General features: G+C 50.0%; 4 protein-coding genes and 1 pseudogene across 4 annotated transcripts; 3 read left to right on the plus strand and 2 right to left on the minus strand.

Moving 5' to 3' along the window:
* Nucleotides 1–1,725: 1,725 nt before the first annotated feature.
* SAPIO_CDS8030 (Nacht and tpr domain containing protein) lies at nucleotides 1,726–6,565 on the plus strand (the record flags this gene model as incomplete). The annotated part of the gene is made up of 4 exons (XM_016789758.1): nucleotides 1,726–2,010; nucleotides 2,076–3,713; nucleotides 3,774–4,577; nucleotides 4,670–6,565. The coding sequence occupies 4 exons, from the start codon at nucleotides 1,726–1,728 to the stop codon at nucleotides 6,563–6,565; spliced, it is 4,623 nt and encodes a 1,540-aa protein (XP_016640593.1).
* A 229-nt stretch (nucleotides 6,566–6,794) lies between these two features.
* SAPIO_CDS8031 (uncharacterized protein) lies at nucleotides 6,795–7,894 on the minus strand (the record flags this gene model as incomplete). The annotated part of the gene is made up of 3 exons (XM_016789759.1): nucleotides 6,795–7,028; nucleotides 7,117–7,580; nucleotides 7,657–7,894. The coding sequence occupies 3 exons, from the start codon at nucleotides 7,892–7,894 to the stop codon at nucleotides 6,795–6,797; spliced, it is 936 nt and encodes a 311-aa protein (XP_016640594.1).
* A 1,656-nt stretch (nucleotides 7,895–9,550) lies between these two features.
* SAPIO_CDS8032 (uncharacterized protein) lies at nucleotides 9,551–10,489 on the plus strand (the record flags this gene model as incomplete). The annotated part of the gene is made up of 2 exons (XM_016789760.1): nucleotides 9,551–9,697; nucleotides 9,782–10,489. The coding sequence occupies 2 exons, from the start codon at nucleotides 9,551–9,553 to the stop codon at nucleotides 10,487–10,489; spliced, it is 855 nt and encodes a 284-aa protein (XP_016640595.1).
* Nucleotides 10,490–10,834: 345 nt separating this feature from the next.
* Nucleotides 10,835–11,290, minus strand: SAPIO_CDS8033 (annotated as a pseudogene; the record flags this gene model as incomplete).
* Nucleotides 11,291–12,156: 866 nt separating this feature from the next.
* SAPIO_CDS8034 (uncharacterized protein) lies at nucleotides 12,157–13,904 on the plus strand (the record flags this gene model as incomplete). Its single annotated transcript, XM_016789761.1, has 3 exons — nucleotides 12,157–12,249; nucleotides 13,029–13,612; nucleotides 13,793–13,904. 3 exons carry the CDS (start codon nucleotides 12,157–12,159, stop codon nucleotides 13,902–13,904), a joined length of 789 nt encoding a protein of 262 aa, XP_016640596.1.
* Nucleotides 13,905–18,247: the final 4,343 nt, after the last annotated feature.

An 18,247-nucleotide genomic window follows, 5' to 3' on the forward strand; every position in this document is an offset into this window, starting at 1 on the left:
AATCATTATTAGCAGACGCAGCTTTTGGAAAGGCGGTTATATCAAACTTGCCTTTCGTGGGTAAGAACACTGTCGCGAAGTTCGAAAATGCGTGGGTCAATGAAACCCACGGCGGTCTTGACAACCTTCTCGATGCCCCCAATTGCCCGGAGCCACTCCCTATACCTGGATTGTACAAGTTCTGGGCAAATTGGCGTCTCGCGAGGGCGATCGATTGAGGTCTCCTCGGCAAGTTTATTCACCAATTCTCTAATAATATTCACCATATCAGGGAATTGGATTTTAGATATGATGTTAAACCCATCCTGGAGTCTGGTTAGATGTATTTTCTATAATGTAGAAGGAAGAATTATACGAGGGAAAGGTTAAGGGTTCCATACGACATCGCCCTCTTTGATAACTTCAGGCACGCTAGGACAAGCCACAATGGCATTCAAAGATGCCCATTTCCTAAAAGTCCTCACAGAGGCTGATGGCAGAGACGGCCTCCCGAGGGCTGGCTCTTGTCTCCCCAGTGGTCGGCGTTCCTTAGATTGTGACTGCGATGAACCCTTGTTCTGATGGGGTTGCTGGCCAATGGTGTTCTGAGCGGGGCGAGAATAGCAGCGTTCTGATTTATGACCCTTCCGACCGCAAAAGCGGCAAGGTGGTATCGTTGGACAATCCACCTTTCTATGGCCTTTCTGCCTGCAGTACCCGCAGGTGCCGCATCGAGGGTGGGTTTTGTTGGGGCATGTCTCGCTAGTTACTCCCGCCCGTCCGCAATAGTAGCAGTGCGGAACCCTCTCTGGATTAAAGGACATCGCTGTAGATTTGGTCCTTGGAAACGTTCGTGAAGAGGAAAGGGACGAAAACTGGCGAGGAGGAAGCACGGCTCAAAACGTCGCTTGGAATTGGACAAGTTTTTTTCTCGTAAAAAGAAACGCTACCGGAGACTACTTAGTGGGCTCGGGATAGATTCGGCTAATCTTCCCATTAGGGCTGACCCGACGCGCCAGATCCCCCGCCCCACCTGACTGTCCGGTTGTGGGCCGAGTGCCACAGAAAACGTTCTGAAATCGGATAGCTCGAAAGAAAATGTCACGATAGTTAAGAAAACGGTTATTAGGATGTCCGAAAAAGGGCTCCGACCCCCGCCTGAAGGGCGCATTTCCTTGGCATTGAGAGAAAGTTCTATGTACTGTGTATGTACAAAGATACTCCCAGGATCGCCAAGCAATTTCCCCAACCAGGCTGATTGGTGCAGGGCGGAGCTGAATCTCACGTCAGCATGCACTTGTGCCTCCATTGGTCTCTACCCCCTGTGCACGAAGGATCAGACTGCCAGTGTGGAACGATGCTGAGTCGCTGCGAGTGAGTGAGGATGAGAGTCTGAGCGAGAGGGGGGGCAGGGGTCTCGAAGAAATATTATTAGGGTACGAAGTACTTCGTATTTATTTATTAGAGCAAGGGATCGACGAGGAGCGAGAAGAAAATCGGGCAGCCTCAACGGCTTTCTCTCAACTGAGTCGAGCCACCACGATCCTCGTGAGCAGGGAGTTCAGTGCATCTTTCATTTTGGTTCCAACAGCGCCAGCATTGCACATTCCTTCGCAGAAGCGTCGCGCATACCCCCTAACGAACCTTCGGGCTCCGCATCACGTCGCAGCGACCCCAGCCCGGTCGTGACTGATTCGAAATTTTCTTCGTGGCGTGAGATATCCCGATTTTCCCGAGAAGGACGTCATGGACGCAGAAGATGGGGCCTACAAGGCTCAAGATCTCACGATGAAGAGCATGTGGCAGGATGCTTCGGCGAGGTTCGCCGATCGTACCGGCCTGTCGCTCGATTTGAAACCGCCTAAGACGTTGGACGACTGTGTGGGCGTGATTGAGAAGCGCCAGCAACCAGTGATGGCCAATTCTTCATTTAACACGTCATCGCGTACTGAAAAAGCCAAGGAATTTGGCATCGATATCATTCGCTGCCTGAAACTCCTCGGTGGCGTGGCCGCGCAGGGTGCTGATATGGTGGGTGAACTTGCCTCACTTCTTGTTATCATTCATGGTGTATTCTTACTGAGATGGACCCGTAGGTGTTTCCTCCGTCGAGCCTCTGTTTCAACGCACTCTCGTTGCTCCTGGACATTCCGGAGAAGCTTCAGTCCTTCCACCAGGCAATAGATGGCCTGTTTGAAACTCTGGGTCCCGGCCTCAGCATGTTCAGAATTTATGAACGAATCGAACAGTTTAACGAAATTGAACCCGAGTTGAAGCAAGCTATTCACAAGCTCATGATAAGCTTCGTCGATATTTGTTCGCTATCCATAAAGCTGCGAGATTCTGGGCGATGGAAGAAATTCAAGGTGGCGGTCAGCCTAGTTCTTCTGGACAAGGACTCCGGCGTCAAAGACGAGATCGAGAATTTCAAAAGCCTCACGGCCGCCCACACTTCAATTCAAGCCACGCAGACCCTCAAGGTCGTGCTCGAAACCAACAGCAGCCTTACCACTATTCTAGACAAAGCATCGGAAACGGGCCTGCGCATCGACGAAATTGCAGTCTACGTCGCCCATCTGAAAGACGCAGACGACAAGCGCAAGTCGGATGAGACGAGGCGGAACCATCTTCAAAATATCAAAGACAAAGTCGACCTTGAAGACAGCGTCATTAAAGATTCCAAAACCATCTGCGACAACCTCTACCGTGATTGCATTGCAGACACGGCAGCTTGGTTTGAGGACCGCGAGAAGCACCCGGACTTTCACAAATGGGCCGAAAGAGATGACGCCGAAGCCAATGCGCTCTTTCTCTTGACCGGGGACTCCAATACTGGAAAATCATTCGTCGTGTCTTCTGTTGTCCACCACTTGAGAGCCGTATACAAGGCCCCTAACAGGCAGTCGCCCCGAACCTTGGTTGCAAGCTACTTTTTCCCCAGCAGCATCGAAAAGAACGACACTACCAAACGGCCAATAGAAACTGCTCTGAAATGCATCGCCATGCAGTTCGCTGAGGCGGACTCTGCCTACGCTAAGAGAATATCGCAGAGCTGCGATGCCAAAGAGGATATCAAGAAGTTCATGAGGGATGCCTCTTGCCAAGAGCTCTGGGATTTCTTTGGCATTGGTGCCCCGAAGGGAAGAGTCGCACATTACTTGGTCATCGACGGCCTAGCCTCTCTACCCGAATCGTACAAGGAAAGCAGAGAACAGTTTTTCTCTGTCTTGGAAACCCTCGGCTCTGCCCACTCTCCCGTTCGAGTCCTCTTATCAGTAAGGCCTAGCACCCTTGAGGCGATGGGTCAGGATCTGGTTTACTCCAAGATCGACGTTGAGAAACATAACGACGGCGATATCCGCCTTTACATTGACAACGAGCTCAAGAACGACGATATCCTCCAAGATGATGATGAGGACTCGACCAGAATACGAGACAAAATTCGAGAGACGTTGTCTACTGAACTAGGAGGAAACTACTACAAAGTGAGGAGTGCCCTGGAGAAAATCAAGGCTGTTGTCGCGGCCGATGGGCTGGAATCCGAGGTCGACACGATTCTTGAAGAGTCGAACAAGGATGAAAAGGCTATTTCCCAAATCGCCCTCAAGAAACTGGAAGACACACTGCGGCCAGATGAAATCAACGAATTGAACGAGCTGCTGATATGGGTAATATTTGGCTCTGTCTATTTCAATATCGAGCAACTCAATGCGGCTTTGGTGAGATCGCCCCCGGTGTGTCCCTTTGTCACAATAACTTGAGTATCTTGATCTGACGCGCTTAAATCTTTTTAGTTTCTGCGATTTAAAACTCGATCTATGCTCCAGCTGGAAAAAAAGCTGAAGGGGAAATACGCGAGCATCTTCGAGGTATACAGCAACGGTTTTGTGAGTATCGTTGATGGCATGGAAGACTTGCTTAAGAAGGAGAGGACCGAACCGCGAAACGTAGATGACACGCCCAAGTTTAGCGCCACGATCACAATCACCAAGGCGGACTTGTCAAGCGTGCAGTCCTTCCTATGGAGCTTCATGCAGAAGACGGCCCAGGATAACTTTGGATTTCAAGAACTCGAGGAACACCAAAATGTCAAGGGAACTATTCAAACAAACGAGTTTGACGCGCACCTCGCGATAGTGCGACGTACATTTGATCTTCTCGCTGAGCCACCGAACCCCAAAACACAAGCTTTAGGGAGTTACCTACTCAATTACCTTCCCCAACACCTGGAGGCGTTGGACAAGGCCACCGAGCTCGACGCCCTTACTCCTCTGGAGAAGAGAGAGATCGGCGACGGTCTCTTCTCGCTCTTTGTGTCCGGCGAAGTGATTGAAACCCATTGGGATAGCTGCCATGATCTGATTTGGTATCGTGCCCCTGACGAACTGGACATATTCCTTGGGTGGCTCAAGGAGCCATCCGTCGTTCGCCATCTTGGAAGACTGGATCGGGAATGGCTCCAAGAAGTTGCTTCCAATAGCAACCCGTATCATGCTTTGTTGGAGAAGGTCATGAAAACAGTCGCCCAGCACTGGGTCCAAGATAGGGAATGGGAAGTCAAGCAGGCATACCTGTGGCTTCGGGACTATTTGGGAATGGTATGCAATTCCCCCCCTTCTCTCCCCTCTGTCTCTCATCTATCCCTTCGCGTCCAGGGGCTGGAATTGGAGACACTAACACTATTTATTAGGAGCCTCCCAAGGAACGTAATCCTCCGGAAGCTGGGGATGATGGTAGCGATGCCGGCAGCGTCAAGAGTTCCCAACAGAAGGACCCTTGTACCGTTGATGAGGTGGCGAGTTGGTGTCAAGAAATACTTGGTGTCACGGAGCCAGATTCTGTATGGGACGAACGCCTCGCGCAGACTCACTACGAACTGGATGAGGTGGCTGAAGCAATCGAAAAATTCAAGAGGGCAATTGACCGTGGCAACCCGAGCGCAACATGCCTCGAAGGCTTAGCCAACGCACTGGCAAGGGACGGGAAGTTCCTGGAGGCTTGTCAAGAAGTGGACAAGGCGGTTCAGATCCTCGAGAGCGAGGATCCCAAAGACGATGCGAGACTCGGCAAGAACTACATTCAGCTCGCAAAGTGGTACAGCGAACTCCAGCAGCCGAAGCGAGCTATTGAGTACATGCGGAAAGCGCTTGCCTTGGCACCAGAGGACCACGTTGTACTTTCGGAACTTCTCCTGGCGCTGCTCCAAAATGATGACGAACCGGCGGCGATTGAGTTGTTGCTCGACCTCTCGGCGCGCCAGACGACACCGGGAAAGGCAAGTTGGTTCAGCCAAGTTATCGAGGAATTGATGTCCAGGAATACCAGCGCTACAGTTGGCGAATTCCTGTCGGTCGCATCTCGAAACTCTGAGCTCTTCGCTCATCTTCTCTTGGCGATCGATGATATAATACGCAAAGCCGAAAAGGAAAACACGTTACACTTTTTGACCGTGGCACAGCTTTACAAAGGCATTGCCATCTACCACTACAACGTCGAAGCCGAAGCCGCCTCGTCTAGAGCCGCTGCCCTTGATTGCTGGCGCAAGTGTTTAGACTTTGATACCGGGTACAATACGTGGCATCTTCAACTGGCCAGCACGTTGCTCAGTTCGCATTATTTTGAGCAGGCGAGAACCTCACAAGACCCCGCGAATCAGCAAGAGCACCTTGAGAAACTCAAATCTCTCGTCAAGGCCGAGAGACAGCATGACTTGACCACGTCAAAATCCTACCTCCTATCTTATTACTCCGTCAGCGGCAATGACTCTGATTCTAAGGCCCTTGCGCAGGCTCTCATCGAATCTGCCTTTGAGATGCTTTCGGATGACGCAGATGAAAACGACTGGGAAGGCTACTACAATCTCGCGAGTATCTTGATGAGACGCGGTGACCTACTTAATGCCCTCTCTGGATTTTCCCTCCTCTTACCCCCGCCAGGCGGGACATCGGTCATGAACTGGGTGCTAGACTTCGAGACTGACCCGGAGCAGAGCCTCAGCCGAGAACTACTTGTCGCCCTCGGCAACGACCCATCGTTAACTACATTGGACGAGCAGTTCCAGTTTGTTTCCAAGGAAGTAGAAAAGAGGCTTTCCAATTCCAAGGACACTGGCGAGGAGGAAACAAAGCTCAAGGCCGCTTGCCAGGGAATACAGTCGAAGCTAGCCCAGTTTTCGAAGCTAAAAGCGTTCTCGACATTTTGGTTCCAGTGCGACGGCCCATGCAAGAGGAAGTGGGACTTTGAGATGCCGATAAATCTCTGCAAGTATTGTCTCGACAGAGGATTCTGTAACGAATGTCTGCAGCTTCTGAAGGAGGACAAGCTCTGGCCTCAACCAGCAGATGGGACTGTGTGTAACAAGACTCACGACTGGTTGTATCTTCCCAAGTGGGACAGAGAGAGTTACCTTGGACCTTTGTTTGGGAATGTGCGTGTTGGTGGTCATCTTGAAGATGGACGGCGTGTTGGCGGAGACGTCGTTCCCATCTCGACATGGCTCGATGGATTGAGAGACGGATGGGGCTTGGCGAAGCAGGCGACTGCTTTGGAAGTCAATGGCGGAGACAGTAACGGTGACATCCCATGACTCATGAGCCGAGGAATGTTATAAGGGAATTGTCCTAAGATCCTGGAAACAGGTACTGTCTGATGAAGGACGAAGCGATAAGCCAAGGTTGTGATTAACCATAATTTCAAATTGATGTTCTTTTGATCTTGACGCGATAAACTCTCTCTTCTCTGACGTAGTCCGGATTCGATACGCCTTACAGTTAAGCTACCGGGCACATTGGGATCTACATACCCTCAAGTGTTGTTCAATCCTGGCTTACAGGCATTTTCCCCATCATGTCCAAACTCTTTTTGTAGTCACTTGTCCCGTTCTCAGGATCCGCATCTTTCGCCTTACATTGGCTTCCTGCCTTTCCCTGTCCCTTTGCCCCATCTATTCTCATCCATTGCCGGCGGTCCTTTGCTTTCATCAGGTTCTGTGCTGCATCATCAAACCACCCGTTGATAAAGTCTCCATGAAAGCAGTAGCCCTCTCCGACCTATGTTAATTGTACATGGTTCGTTAGCAGCGGGATGCCTTCGTATAACAATTGTTAAACAGGTAGCATTGCGTGAAGTATTCCTTACCTCCCCACAGGCCAGCTTCAGAGGTGGCGGTCCATTCCATCCTTGCGGAATGAGACTCCGAACATCGTATCGGATCGAGAAGCGAAGCTGAGGCATTCGTTTCATAGGAGCAGGGCAATTTCCGCCAGACGCTGCAGCGTAGCCGTACTCGGTGATATCGCTGGGGTTCACGCAATCCGGGAATCGGAGAATGGCCTGGATGTGAGTCGAGCAGGTGACTTGGGGGAAAGTGGCCCGAGGTCTCTTCGTCCTGTCCTCGGGACCATTTTCGCACCACCAAGTGAGTCCATTGATGTTTTCGTCGATATCGGACTGGCTTTTGGCGGTGGCATTTCCAGCTATGGCGAAAAAGTCCTTAGGGAAGGGAATCTCGGCCTTGTCGATGTTTTCGTAATAGGTGCTAAACATCATGGGGTTGACTTCGACGAACTCGTCTCCCTTGACATAATAGAGGGTTGGGATCCCTTGTATAAACTATGGTGAGTTGCCATCCAAGGAAAATAGAGTACCCACGCCAGAGGAATGATGAGGGGAGCATACAGTAGATAGACAAGTCATTGGGGTTCTCGCCTGACGGACACCCTTGTTGCAACTCTTCTGTAGTAGGCATATCTTTGGTGACTGCGTCAGAACCAAAGAAGGAATGCATATGTGACACATATTCCCCGGGGAAGATGATGGGATCAATATTCTTGACCATAAACCGTTGGTGTCGAATGTCGGTGTAGGCCAATACGGTCCATGCCAGAGAGGCAGTGCTCAAAAATAGTTGCTTCATCTTGGCAATCCTGGCAGATCGTGCGCGGCAAACTTGGCTGTGGTGGAAGCAAGAACCTGGAGTTGCCAAAGGGCCAGCCGACCAGATATATATAGACCCACGATCATACAACTGCCGAACCTAGTTAATAGGGTAACAAGGAACGTGTGGTTAATACATATGGGATAATAATCTAGTGGCTATATCATGGACTGGCTGTGCTTAGTCGCTGCTGAGGTTGTCTTGCCATTTCGGTGTGCGTTGTTAGTCTTCCTCCACATCCTGCCTGTCATTATCCAGTTCTTGGCGAAGGCCAAGTCGGCAGATCTATCGTCCTAATCTATTCATAACTGCTTCCCCACATTCTATCATGAAGGCGCACCAATTATTATCATCAAAAACGAAGTTAAAGTAGAAATCGATAGTGGCAGGTCGTCTTAATTGTGTTGATATAGTCCAGGCATCTTCTGAACCTATAAAATATCGCCTTTACATTGTTTATGACTAGGGTGCAGTGAACGATCAGCCTTGCAATATCACCTGGAGGAATAAGTTGACGATCATGACCAAGGGGCAAGCGTAGTGCAGGTATAATCGAGGAACTTATAAGATATGGCCCAGAAATCTCACTTTGTAGTCAAGGAAAAGCCGGCGCCTTCTCAAAGAAGCCCGCTTCCCCTTTTATTTACTTATTTTTTTTCCCTGTCTCATCAATCGCGACTCGTGACGATCCCATCACAGCCAATTAACGGGGGGAATCCCACCCTCTCCTGAGCCAGCGATTCAGGAGCATGGTAGAAGGGAAGACGCCACATTTCTGTTCGAACACTTAGGCCACCATCAATAGGATATGACCAACGTACATTAGCCTTGGCCTCCACAGACCGCAGTTTAGATAGATGATATCGATGCGGTCCCTTCTTCACGAATATTCGCTTGTGGATGTCTTCTTTAGTGGATAGCTCAGGATTGGATGGTGTCTAATTTCGATGCGTTTAATTAGTATTCGGCACATGAGAAGGTCGATGAAGATTTACCAGATGCTGTTGACTTTCCAATCTTTACCTATCGAGGGAGGTTCTGTCTACTGGTGGACCTCCCTGTGCCTGCTTCAGAATGATGGGCTTGGGGGACGTCAACGCCAGCCCTCACCACCGCCACTAGCGAAGAAAGCAGATAGGGTGAGATTCACACTCAACTTAGTCCTGCCAATGAGCTTGTTATATTTCTGGAGCTGAGTTACAACGTTTCCTGTCTGTAAAATATGCGGATCACTACCAGCGGCAATGACGCATATACCAGGAATATACCAGGAGGCCAGCCAAGTCGGGCCGTCTGGGATTTTCGCCCAGGAAATGTCGACAAGTGGAAATGGCTACATGGCACTACTAATATAGGACGTAATTCTTTATCGATATGCTGAGTAACAAAAGGAGTAAGCAAAGGCGACAACCAGTGCTCTTCCTCCACATAGGTGGTCGCCTCCTCGCTTCCTCTGATCCTTCATTGCGGCTTAGACCAATCCTTGCCCACCTCAAAACCGTTACTCGATGCCCACCTCATTGGCCAAGAGTCAATCGGCGACGAGGCCAGTATGGATAAATTATCGAGTATCTTCTTGTCTTCCTTCAAATTTTTACTCGTCTCTTCAACAAAACCTCAACTCACCTGGCCAGAATGAGCTCGGCTCTCTCAGTGCTCGCCCTTGGAGCATGGGCATGGACTGCTTTCATCGTCGAGCATGCGCTCTTTCTTCTGACCTTGAGAACAGCATTGGTCCTCTCTCTCATTCTCAATCTTAAAAACCTCCCGCTTATGTGGCATGTACGTGGAATCTGAGTTCCCCAATTTCCCTGCAGCTGGCATCATCATCCGGACATCAACCTAACAAATAATAAATTTCAATAGGTCCGGACGTTTCGCACCATCATCCGCCGCATCACCGATCCGGCGCCAGCCAAATATCTCAGTCCCCGATGTCTCTACCTGCCCGCCGTCAGCGCCACCCGCGCCCCGATGCTCGAATGCGACTACAACCTACACAAGTCCAATTCGACCTACTTCACTGACCTCGACATGTCGCGCAGCAATCTCGCCCTCGTGCTGTTTGGGAAACAATTCAACCCTTTCCCAGGGCCTCGGCACATGGTCATAATACTAGGCGGCGCCCAGTGCGTTTGGCGCAGGGAGATAAAGCCATACGAACCCTATGAGCTTTGGACTCGCATCCTCGCTTGGGATGAAAAGTGGATTTACATTGTCACTCATTTCGTCGAGCGAGATCATTACGTCCACAAGGAGTATATCCTTCAGCCCCGCCGCACTTTGCGGAAGAAAAAGTGCAAGCCAAAGCAGCCGATGAAAGCGCTGTTCGCATCGGCAGTTGCAAGATACGTCGTCAAGAATAACAAAAGAACAGTATCGCCCGACGAACTTCTGAGGCTTTGTGGGTTACTCCCGCCAGAGGATAGTCAGAATTTCCAGGAAATTGAAAGTAAGAGGCAGAAATGGTTGTCCATAGCACAACTGCGCGAAGGATGGGACGCGGTCCACGGCCTCTTTGATGGTGATGAATCCGCAGCTCTCGGTCACTTCTCGGATTTTATGTGGTGTTAATACCTCATGGATCAGTATACGCGGACTTGCCATTTACAAGGGGGCCTTGTTATCCTAACCTGACCCGAGTTGCAGGCTAGGCTGTTCAGCGGACAGGCCATTTCTTCATGTCACTCCACTGTGCGTTGGAAGAAATACCAAGAATTAACAAGAAGAGATTTATAGAATTACGAAGAGTGATTCAAAGTATAATGATACCCGGCACATGTGGCGTTCTCCAGGACCGCTGTTCAACCAACAGAGAATATAATATCACAGCGAAGCGGATCGGTCGTCCAATCGCGGTTATTCCTCCAGTCCTACCGAGTTCTGGTGTTGTGGGCGGCCTGTCGGACCCCCAGGAATTCAAGCCCCTGTAGGCTGGGCGCGACCGACTGTGATGCCTCGGCCATCTCCTCCAACAGTAACAGTGACAGTAACTTTCTCAGTCTCGACGTCGTATACCGTCTCTACTTCAGTCTCGGTCTCGGTCTCGGTTTCGGTAACTGTTTTCGTGGACGCCGGCCCCTTCTCGGTCACAGTCACTGTTTCCGTAGTTGTAGAAACTAGACCGCCGCCTCCCTCAACAGTCACGGTCACTGTCTCGGTCGATACGAGGCCACCCCCACCGCCACCCCCTGCTGTCACCGTCACCGTCTCTATTGTTCTAACGTATTGTGTTCTTGACACCGGGACAGAGGTGGTTGTTATTTCGGTAGCGGTAAAGTAGACATTTTGGGTGACGGTAACGGTCACCTCTTGCGCAAGAACAGGAATGAGGACGAGGCCTAGCGCGAGGAGGAGCTTGCGAGGAGAGGTCATTGATGGAGCTGGTGGGCGACGCCCGTGTTTTTTGAGGCTCTCAGGTACGATTATGTCTGGGCGGCTTGGTGGATAAATGAAAGCTGGTGGAGACTAATCCGAACTAACAAAGGGTGTTGAGCCACGCAACAGCTGAGATAGTAAAGAATGCCGAGACGGTGTTTTAGGGAACGGGAGCAAAGAAGTACGGTTTCAACGTAGAGTGTAAATTCTAGCAAAAAGCAAAGGTGACCCCCTCCCTTTAAATGTCGGCGTAATCCTCCCACTATCACAACATGGTGCCAAGTGGGGAAACTGGACTCTTGTATATATTATTAGCATCATTAGATTATACCCGGCTTCGCTCTGCATTGGCTTTCCCGTGTCTCTAAATAACCGTCCCATTGTTTAGGATAAACCTCGAGATAGCTGCCATCCAGACCCAGCAGACATCTTTCGGCTATTTGTCCAGACCCGTAAAAGGCAACAAATCTTACGGTCTGCTAATCACCTCATCTTCTCTTGAACCCCGTCCCGGTGTTTTTGAAGGAAAGCTGGGCCGGGCTGAGAATGATATTGGTTTTTTATAGTACGCCTAAAGTCTGCCCCGAGCTCCGTGTCCCGTGAAGAAACGAGCGACAGTTCCCTTGGCGAGACTTATTTTGGGCCTATTCCAAGTGCATCCCATGGATGGTAGGAAATGAAACTCTTGTCGTGTCGTCCGCTTATCTACTTGGTATTACCCGGACTTCCAGCACCTGAAAATAGTATCATATCTTTCGTCCCCACTCGGTTCGGCCAAGGCGACCTTCTCCTGCAAGGCCGAAGGAGGCCTTAGGCATGGGGCATAGAAAAGAAAAGAAAATAATCGTATGCAGTTGGAAACGATGGGCATACGGACTTCGCCGCCTGGCAACCAGATGCATGAGACCATGCTCGGCGGCCTCAACTTCTGGCGCCGGTTTGTGTTGAGGACCGAAGTAAGTAAGAGTAGAAGTTGAAAATGCTGACTGGAGCACGAGCGAGCACTCTCTCGACGCTGTTTCGTCATCACCAAATGACCCCGGACTCCCGGGTCAGAAAGCCGAAGGATACTATTGTCGGCTGTCGGGCTGATTAAGCATATCAGATGCCAATTAACTACATTGTAATCACTCTTGTCGCGAGCTGAGCGGGATTGTCTCCACCTTTTTTTTTTTTTTTTTTTTTTTTTTTTTTAGGGAGTGAGCTTTCCCCATCACGCCCATCCACGCCCGCTTACAGCCGAGCCGATTTGCGTACGGAAGGCATGTCTTCTATCTCTGTGTTAATGAGGGTAGTTTCCCCGGTTTTCAAGAATTTTATTTCCCATTGAGTTCACGGAAGTGTGGGGGATGTTCTCGAAAGATGAGCGCCAAAGCAGGCGTGTTCTTGCTTCCTCATTGAGGGATCTTAACTACAACTCGTCCCGTTACGGTATTTTTCTTCAGTCTTTCAAATATATTTGGCACCTCGTCAAACTCTAGAATTTCGAGTGAGGGCTTTATGTCCCCGTTCGCAGCCTGTTGCAGGAGCTCCCCCATCTGTTTCTCAGTACCTGTCGCGACTCCAGTGACGGTAAGGGCTGGAGAGTAGGTTAGCTTCGTTGCCTTCGATCAAACGGAAGGAGAGAAATACCTCGAGCAGAACAAAGAGTTGCAGATAGCGGAATGGTAAAATCATTTCGGGGGAGTCCAATGCCGACGATGACTCCCATATTGCTCACTAATTTCGGGGCAAGGACAAACGCAGCCTCGGAACCGGCAACCACGAGAACAGCTCCTGCCCCATCTCCCGTAATCTCCTTCACTCTCGCTTCAACATCCTCGCTAGCAAAGTCCACAAAGTACTCAGCTCCACATTTCAAACTAAGGTCGCGCTTAGTTTCCCCCGAATCAACGGCGATGGTTCGGAAGCGGCCGAGTCTGCTGTTGCTCGCCAGTTGGACCCCGAGGTGGCCGAGGCCGCCTCCAGAACCACAAACCACGACCCAGTCATTGTCCGCCACATTTTCCAGTTTCTTAATAGCGCCCGCCATAGTGAGGCCAGCGCAGAGCAATGGCGCCGCGACTTCGCCGGGAACTCCATCAGGAATCCTCGTCACATACCGGGCATCGGCCACGGCGTATTGCTGCAGGGTTCCAGAGGCCCCGCGGCCAGTGTTAACCTGCTTCGGGCAATTGTTCTCGAAACCCCTCTGGCATATCGTACATTCTCCACAGGCGCTGTACAGCCACTTAATCCCTACTCGTTGACCAATCATGGCTTCTGCGACACCCGGCCCGGTCTTGACAACGATTCCCACTCCCTCATGGCCGACGATTGGTTTATACGGACCCCATCCGTGAAGCGCCCTAACCTCGGAACCGCTAGATTGGAGGGATATCTTGTCAGATCGCGGGAGCCATCTTTCAACCGGGTGCCGGTCCAAATTAGAATGAGAATGGCATCATGCTTACCAGAGCCCAGTGAAAGCTAGCTTGACTAGAACCTCGTGGGGGCCAGGCTCACCAACTGGGATATCGTGACGGATCCGGATCCTGACATTCTCGCCGGGGTTTTCGATCACCGCGGCCTGTTGAACTCTTGGGATCGGAACGGTCATCTTCAGAATTGAGTAATGCGTACAATTTGATCGCAACTAGTAACTGAGAGCATATGTTTCGACTCGATATGTCGGTGACGTGCCCGCCGACTCGATGTGCCCAGACGAATTGGAGTCCTGGGAAGAGCAAATTATGTTGTCGCCATCCTTCATACATGTAATAATTGTGACGGCATTTACTTTTTTAACATGGTGGAGTCGGCAAGAGAAGTCGGGAATAAGGTGTCGGAATTGGGGGCCAGAGCGGGGTCCAGTATCCCCGAAATGGTTTAGGTTCCGTGAGGTTACTGGTGGTGGCAGGACGGTTTCTTTTCGCGGGATTGAACGGGATGACCCTGGAAGGTCTATGCCGAGGAGAATGAAGTCACAAATGACATATAAATTTAGGGCATTCTGGTATAATCAAAATCTCTTGGTCTGCTTCCCACTCCTCATCTTGCTTCAAAGAGCTAGCGATGGTGCTGAAATGAGCCCCTTGAACCCGAGAAGCAACATTAATTGGCCAACCCGAGTCGAAAGCTATTTGACATCTCTCCAGGGCCTCAACATCCGCACGACACAGCACCCGCCAATGCAGCCGTGGGTGTTCCAGTCGCAGAAATCACTGAACAGAAAGGCGAAGCAAAGTTGCATCTGCCCACGCACTCATTGAAGGGACATACTTCAAACTGACGTTTCTCCAGCCCCTCATGCTTACCAGTACATATTCGAAGTGCTCCATGAATTGATTCAGATGGGCTCTAGTCTCGATATCGAGCGCAGCCGCAGCTCTCTTGGTGGGATCGGCTGATGGTGGTCTCCATGTTAATATCCCCAGGTTCCACCAAAAGGAAAAGTAACCTCGCCATCAGGCCCCGTTAGTAGACTTGCCGTCAGCGAATCTTGCCGCAAGCTCGGGTGGCTCAACAGTAGAAACGGCAACAACAGCTACGCTACGGCCATGAAAGTGATGATGGGGGCCCTCATTTTGAATACTCTGACGAAAGGAGCTTTTGGAAGAGTAGGAAATTGTTTGGGTTTGGGATTTGAGATGTTATGTTGTTGGTATGGTTTCCAAGCTGATCTCTGAGTGATAGAGACTACGACAGAGCTGTCCGCGTCCACAGAAGGAGGTATCCTGCGTATTTATAGACAAATTTTCCACAAAATTTCCTCGCCTATCGTTCAGTCTTGATTCCCCTCGAGTACTAAAATGCAAGCCTTTCAACCGATGGCTTACAATGGAGGCCGATCTGGTATGAAGAGCCTTCTTCATCTTCACGGAGCCTAGAAAGAAGGTATTTTGTAGGGAGGCGGTGAGTCCGATAGGCCAAGAATCCAATTGCAGCCCGTTGCTCTCGATTGGCTTGCTACAAGTCTTCCTGCCACAGCTCCTTATGGGGAACTAGGTAGCGACAGAGAAGTAAGAGGGAATCCCCATGGGGTTCCCCTTGGAGGCATCCCCATCAGCACGGAATAAAGGTGGAAAAGAGTCGCCGGGAGTCAGCAGAAGGATTCGGTAAGCGGCTTACGTCTACCCTTGCAAGGGGGGCTACTGGGAGAAGGGCGCATAGATCACTGTCCGCAACTTCCCAAAACATAACTTCACCATGGGGTCCTAGCATAATCGGCCAGGAAGTGTCTCTCGCTCCAACCCATACAACCTCAGCCCCAAGGCATATTCTAAATATTAACATACCTGTGACTGTTGGCGACCCTACTTCTCAGCTCTGAATATGGCATCCTTGTAGAATGTTTATGGCCGCTGCGGATAGCCCAAAAGTTCCCTTGGCTGGCGCGTAGATCCGCAAACGAGTTCACTACGTTAGAGATTCTAGGGTTTCCTCTATGTTCTTTTCGGTCATATATTCTTATGGCCTAAGTATGGTACGTCTTTGAATACCTGTCTGCGAAGCCTAATATGTTTTGTGATGTTTCACAACATGATCGTATAACCCCTTTGTATAGAGCATGCATGGTCGTCCTGGGGAACAGGGGCAACTGTAATATCATAGTAATACATATATACATACTCTTACCCGCCGTCAACGTCACTTATTAAGATTACTGATACTAAGCGGCGGCATGCCCTAATCTGTAACATTTTCCCTCATTCTTCTTTACTCTTTCTCTTTTTTTCCATGTGAAAATTGTAAAAGAAGAAGACAGAAACAAGAAAGGAAAGAAAAGACGCAGGGGCCTACGCCAAGAGGTGCAAAAGACACGAAATACCTTAAATTTAGTGAAGCCGATACGAGAGGAACAAACCCAGCTCCAGGATCAGGCAATTTGGGGTGAGGACTGTAGTCATTCACTCACCGGCAATGAAGTTAATGTCTTATTATGAGAGGTCACAATACGAAGGTACACCCTCGTATTACCACGATTCTGCTCACTTTCGGGGTTCAGGTAGTCGTATTCCCGACAGAAAGACCCAACTTGACACAAATTATGGGCTTGCGAACAGAGTCGACGCTACATTCCTAGCCCTAGCCTAAGGAATTTAACTTCAGGAGCCGATGGAGGTGTGACAGGTTAAGGTTATACACAACGGCTCACGTCAAAAAGTGTCAGGTACTATCGAAGGGTGAAGCTTATGATAGTGTTAACCGACGAGGTGAAAATCATGGTGAGTAGGCTGATGTGAAGCCATTGGCAAGCACGAGGATTGACAAGCTGATAAGTTTGCGGCCTAGGACGTATGATCTCCTTGCTTTTACATTTCGTCTTTTCGCTCCATTTTTATTTCTTTTTAAAGGGCTTGTTCTAGTCGGTTGAGACTGGAGTGAGCTGGTCTGGGAGCCGACATTGGGAGGAGACTGTGCGATCTCACAAAGGAGTGTACCGAGGGCTGAAAGTCGTCACTGGTCGTGGGGTTGACAATCTAAGAACCTTGATGAAGGCGAGAACTACCTTCCCTGACCTGACTAAAACTTAGTGTAACTTAATACGCACCACACAAGAACCTGATGTGCCTGGGGCAAAAGCCATTTAAGGTTACGATTGAGGGCGAACAATATCAATTGACCCTCTTCAAACCGCCTCTCGCTTTATCTACATCTTGTCTGCACACTGCCATTGGAGTCGAAGAGGAATCCTCTGGATCAGGCCCTTAGCACGGCCTCGCCGGAATCCAGTGCATTAGTCGCCAGTCACTAAATCACTCGATGTGATTTTGTAAGCATGATGATGCCATCGCTGGGTGCGGGTAGTGACATGTTGTCCTCTCAAATCCATCCTTTTGTTGAGATCGGACGAAGCGGGGAGCACCTCTCGATCGCGCTAATCTCGAAGGCGCCCAAGGCCTCGCCGCTCCACACTCGCCACGATCGAGGAGACATGGGCAGGCCTGAACTAATTTTGTCCATGTACTAAGGTACCGAACCCCTCCATCAGTTTTTTTTAAGCTTTCTGTTCCTGAGGTGCCGCTTCTAGCCGAGGGTCGAATGGAAATGGATGGGTTACTTCGTAATTGCATTTTCAAATCATCATGGCCGTAGCTTTTGCTCTGGCCCCTTCCTCAAACATGGACGGCCTCTCCGAGATCCTCTTAGCGATAACGTAATAAGGAAGGATTGATGTACGGGTTGCTTTTCCTGACAACAGACTGGACTGGAGATCTTCTCACGGGATTGGCGCTAATACTCCAAGCCGTCAAACTGTACTTGGCAGAGCGAGATATTGATGTCAAACAGATCGAGATCAGGAACAGCGGGAAGAGCTAAGTTTACAAATATTTAGTGTGAGCGGATGCATGGGAAGAAAGAATCTAGCCTTGTTCGAGATTAGTGGACTCGAACCCGCTGGCATTCGATGCCGGAAGCAGCCTGTTGCGTTGCCGATCCCTGTCCTCTCCCGCCTCCCTCTTCCCCTCCAAAGAAGAGGAGGCGTCGAAGATCGCTCAAGCCACGGACCATACCCCGCGTCCGATGTTGATCCTTCTTCTTCATGCTGATTTCTGGGTTGTGATCGACATTGACCATCTTTTAAACTTCGGACTTCGTGGGTGCCACATCAGACGTCGCGGAACAAATTAGCATAGTATCTGCCAATTTGTTTTGTTAATGTCGAAATAAAAATTTTCCCCTGAAACAGGGACAGGAACAAGATTAGCAAACTCTTTCACGATCCTGACAAAACTGAAGGTCCCACTTGACTTGCATTTAGACGCATATCTTGTATATTAAGTGGCAAGCTGCGAGAATAATTAATTTGGTCCCGCTTCGGTGACCACGTTGTCGAGGGGATTGGTCCATTTCTAGCTTACCGCACTGCGCGTCAGCTGTTAGTCAAAGACATAAAAACAAGATCTAGGAGCACAAATTAGGGTTCCGCAGCGAGTTCGTATTGGAAACGGGAGCTCAGAGTGCGGGAAA

Source organism: Scedosporium apiospermum (genome assembly GCF_000732125.1).
Source record: "Scedosporium apiospermum strain IHEM 14462 chromosome Unknown SEQ_SAPIO_0117, whole genome shotgun sequence".
NCBI lineage: Eukaryota > Fungi > Ascomycota > Sordariomycetes > Microascales > Microascaceae > Scedosporium > Scedosporium apiospermum.